At 40.7% G+C, this 4,787-nt stretch overlaps 1 protein-coding gene across 1 annotated transcript; it reads left to right on the top strand.

Annotated features, from left to right (window-relative positions):
- LOC110112190 (heavy metal-associated isoprenylated plant protein 27) lies at positions 1–812 on the top strand. Its single transcript, XM_020844322.2, has 2 exons — positions 1–150; positions 244–812. The coding sequence occupies exons 1-2, from the start codon at positions 61–63 to the stop codon at positions 628–630; spliced, it is 477 nt and encodes a 158-aa protein (XP_020699981.1). The 5' UTR covers positions 1–60; the 3' UTR covers positions 631–812.
- The last annotated feature ends 3,975 nt before the right edge of the window (positions 813–4,787 follow it).

The raw sequence follows: 4,787 nt of genomic DNA, 5'->3' as shown, positions 1-4,787 counted from the left end.
CAACTAACAGAGTGGACCTTTGACAGTCTCAGTACTGTTTCTCCTTCCAAAGAAATAAAGATGGGCTTCATGTCCTTAGCCTCCGAGCTCTGCTCCGCCATAGGAGACCACCATAGCCAACGCAAGAAGATGAAGAAGAAGCATTTCCAGGTACATAAATTTTGCTATATGAAGTTAATGAAGAAGGATCTGTATTATTCTTTTATATTAAGAGCGTATTTCATGGCTGAAATAAAATTGCAGGTTGTGGAGATAAAAGTGAAGATGGACTGCGAGGGTTGTGAGAGGAGGGTGAGGCAATCAGTGGAGGGGATGAAGGGGGTGAGTAAGGTGGAGGTGGAGCCAAAGAAGCACAAGTTGACTGTGACGGGCTACGTCGACCCTAAGAAAGTGTTGCAGAGGGTGAGGTATAGGACGGGGAAGATGGCGGAGCCATGGCCCTACGTGCCTTACGACATGGTCTACCATCCTTACGTGCAGGGCGCTTACGACAAGAAGGCGCCGCCGGGGTACGTGCGAAACGTCGTGGCCGACCCCAACCTTGCGCCGCTCGCGCGTGCGACGTCGACGGAGGAGACGTATTCCGCGGCTTTTAGCGATGAAAATCCGAACGCCTGCACCGTTATGTGAATTTCTATCCTGTATTATTACTGGAAAAATAGTTGTGTAAGATGTTTGTTTTAGAAGTTATTAGATATTTCCATTCGCAAATTAAGTATTTGGAGTAATTTAAAATATGTATATGGGATGGTTTTTTTTGTTGTTGAAATTATTATACATCATAATTACGATATTAGTATGGGCTTATTATATATGTTGCTGTTAAGGGTCTGTTTGTGAAATTATTCTGTCGGGAGTCTAAATAATGTTAGAATAGCCCAGCTCATACTTATATCTCTCTATATTTACTCCTAATGGCTATTTAGTAAATACGTTCTCTGTATCCTAATAATGCTCTATAAGTACTTATCCCTGTACATGGAATCAGAGACTGGATAATAAAATCTTTATTCTTCTTCTTCTCTGTATTAGTTTCTACAAATAAAAAGAACTGTTCGGACATGTGAGTGTACACATGTTGTACATACTGTGTATACACAGATGTAATTATGTATATAGTGTGTGTATACTTATAATTTTGATGGTTCTTTTCGGACAGTCCGAGCGATGCTTATTTGGATTTCACACAGAATAATTTCTCCTATTTTTTACGATTGCAGTTAGGGCCGTAACCGAGTCAAATTGAATCTTGAGCTGGCTCGAGCTTAACTCATTAACATGCTCGTGAGTAGAGCTTTTATCGAGTTTCAAGCTCGAGTAGAATTTTACTGCTCGAGTGTAAAATTAGATTATCGAGCTCTAGTTTGCTCCTCAAGATGCTCTTCTCGATTACTCTGAGCGTAAAATTGAGACGCGGGCTGGTGGAATTGTGGGATGGGCTCCAATGTGGAAGGTCGAATTGTTGGGCGAGCCACAAACTCGAACGTAGATGCCATGCTCGGACACAAAAATTATTTTTCGGGGTGGGGGGCGCTTAGGAGGAGCCGCGGTTGCAAAATAGGAGCTCGAATTGCAAAATTGAGTCTCTCAATGAGCTCGATTTCGGAGGCACGTGCCGAGCTCGTGCTTGCCTTTTGAGATCAGCTTGAGTTCGAGCTTATGATTATAAAGTTGTGAGAAAAATAATTTTTATGATGTTCACTTAAAAGTAATTTTTTTCCAAAAAAAAATTAATAGTCAAATAAAAATTGTGATAGCTGTCTATTATCAAAACGGTAAAAAAATTGTCATAAACAAAGCATGAAGGAATGGTGGTGGTATAAACCGTTGAATTATTATCCGTCAACTTTTGAGCTTCATATGTTGAATTAAATTGGAATTATCCTACACCGTTTTGTGGCTTTCCTATATATCAGATTGAGACTATGAACTATTGTTGAACTACTGTGATCAATACATGACACTAAGACTTATTTCAATTACCCTGTAATTAATATGTGACAATATTAAGATAACTATGTCAGTTTTTTACATCAATCATGGGATCTTCAAGTTGAATCAATTATGTACGCATCTATTATTTCCTTGAGCTAGTAAGCTCATAAGAGACCTAAGGACTTTGGTGACCAACATAGGTTGGTTCACCCATGTTATCCAAATCTGAACAACCCAAATATTTTTTATAAATTGGTCAAAAAATTTCTATAATCTTTATCTATTATGTTGTTCGTTAGGTACCTTGGTCTGTTATTAACCCATACCAGTCTTTTAATTTTGAAGTCTCTCATTAATTATAGTATGGGCCAACCCATGTCAATTAGGCTAGATCACTAATTGACCACACTTATGACGGGAAGTTCATAGTGATAAAAACTTTTTAGAGATGAGATCAATCATCAATATTCTTAATATAAAACATAAAATTAAGCTATTCAAAACACTTCTGCCCTCTTTTAGAAGCTTCAGAGCTAATTTTCAGCTTCTTTAGAACTTTCTTTAATGTGATAGATATATAAGCTTTACTAAAATCTAGAATAAAAATTGGCTGGGATAATGATCACCAAGAATTGACTATTCATTAGTTTTGATTTGGTAACCTCCGTCAATCATTAATCCACTCACTATGTTTGCTCATTTTTTAGTACAACACGCCATACCTTATTCTAGATCTTTTGTTTAGGCGCATCATCTTCCTATTAAATCTTAATCCATCACTCAGGATTGACAGATCCATCAATAGAAAAGGTCAAGCATAGCATGAGGTGTAGGAGGAGAAAGTAAATAGCTCTAGCTTAGAGTTTGTGGTCTTAGACACCATCGATCTCCACCATCCATTTCTCATTAAATAAGATATACTGTTCCAATTTAATTTTATATTAACCAATATTGATATATCATAAAAAAATTATTTTGACCAGATACGAATCTCGAGGTAAAATTGAGTTAGAAAGCTTCCGAAATTAAATTTGGGACCAAACAAACTCTGATTTCAACAAATTTATAGTTGAATTGAACATCTTGAAAAGACAAACCCAATAACACCAAGTTCGACTCAATCCGAGCTCGAATGAGTCCAAATCGAAGACTCAAAGCACTTTTGGAATGTTCAAACCATAATTTGGATTACCAAACAAATTCTAAACGTGATATGATTATAATCGAATCGAGTGGCCGCTCGACGAGACAAATCCAAGGAGCCCAATATCACCAAATTGTGATATCATTAAGACATCCAAATGACCAATAAATTGCCCATGATCATGACGATCAATATCAACCATCCATCCAAACCACTCCCATTATGACCTTGATCAATATCGGCCAATAAACTGTCAAGAATTTGAAAGTTTCCTCGCGGAAAACCACCGCCAGAGTTCTTCCTGGCCACGTCGATCGGACTTTCGCCCATTTGTTTACCATCGCCGAAGTTCTTACCAGCCATTGCCGGACTTCTGTCTATTCATCGACCACCGCCGAACTTCTGCCTATTCATCAACCATCGATGGAGTTCTTTTCTAAATCCTTCATGATCATTTGAATGATCATAATTGATTGGATATGATTGATGTTAGATCAAAGGTATGATACAGGCTGAAGTTTGGAGTCTGAACTGGATGGAAGTCTGGATTTTGATTAAAGATTGGATTGAATTGAGATCAGGTTTGAATTAGAGTCAGGATTGATTTGAGGTCTGGATTGATCTGGAATCTAAATTGATCTTTAAGGTCTGGATAGATCTAGGGTTTAGGATTGGCCCGAGTGACCTCATACAAAAATGAGGTCAACAGCCACCATCGGACTTCTGCCCGTTCGTCAACCACCGCTATAGTTCTTCCTGATAGCATCCCTTTTATTGACCACTATAGGAGTTCTTCCTAACCACTGCCCGACTTCTGCCCGTTCGTCGACCACCGGCAGAGTTCTTATTGGCCACTACCGAACTTCTTCCCTTTCGTTGATCACAGTCGGGATTCCTTCCGACCACCATCGCCAACTACGGTCCTTCTAACCTCTATCTCCCACCGACTACGGTCCATCCGACCACCATCGTCCACCGACTACGATTCGTTTGACCTTAGTTGCCCGCCAACTATGGTCCTTCTATCCACTATCGCCAGTGGATAATGATCCTTCCGACCACCGTGATCAAACTATGGCCCTCCTGACCTCGTTGCCCGACAACGATCCTTTCAACATCCGTCTCCCGCCAATTACGATTCTTTATGACCTCCATCGCTAGCCAACTATGGTACATGCGACCATTGTCGCCCGTCAACTACAATCCTCTTGACCTCTGTTGCCTGCCAACTACGATCATTATGATATCCATCTCAAGTCGACTACGGTCTTTCCGACCACTTTTTTCCCTTGACTATGATCCTCTCGACCTCCATCGCTAGCCAATTACAGTCCTTCTAACCACCATTGCCAAGAACGATCCTTCTGACCTCCGTCTCTCGCCGACTATGGTCCATCCGATCACCGTCGCTCGTCGACTACAATTCGTCTAACCTCCGTCGCCCGTCGACTACGATCCTCTGACCATCGTCTCTCGCCGACTACAGTCATTCTGATCACCATCGCCCAACTACAGTCCTCCTGACCTCCACCACCCGACTACAGTCCTTCCGACCCCCGTCGTCCAACTACGGTCCTTCCGACCTACATTGCTTGCCGACTATGATCATGCTGCCCAAACAAACATATCAAAACTGATTCTTCCATTTCCCGACATATAATGCACTATGTATGGTGTATATTTGCTGCATTGAGTCAAGGTCTTCCTC

The sequence above is a fragment of the Dendrobium catenatum genome, unplaced genomic scaffold (assembly GCF_001605985.2).
Source record: "Dendrobium catenatum unplaced genomic scaffold, ASM160598v2 fragScaff_scaffold_178, whole genome shotgun sequence".
Taxonomy (NCBI): domain Eukaryota; kingdom Viridiplantae; phylum Streptophyta; class Magnoliopsida; order Asparagales; family Orchidaceae; genus Dendrobium; species Dendrobium catenatum.
The sequence above is the reverse complement of the archived record's forward strand: the minus strand, read 5'-3'. Positions and strand labels throughout refer to the sequence as shown.

Coding starts and splice junctions, on each gene's coding strand:
- LOC110112190 (XM_020844322.2), top strand. CDS start 61: ATGGGCTTCATGTCCTTAGCCTCCGAGCTCTGCTCCGCCATAGGAGAC. Junction 151..243: donor TGAAGAAGAAGCATTTCCAG/GTACATAAATTT, acceptor ATAAAATTGCAG/GTTGTGGAGATAAAAGTGAA.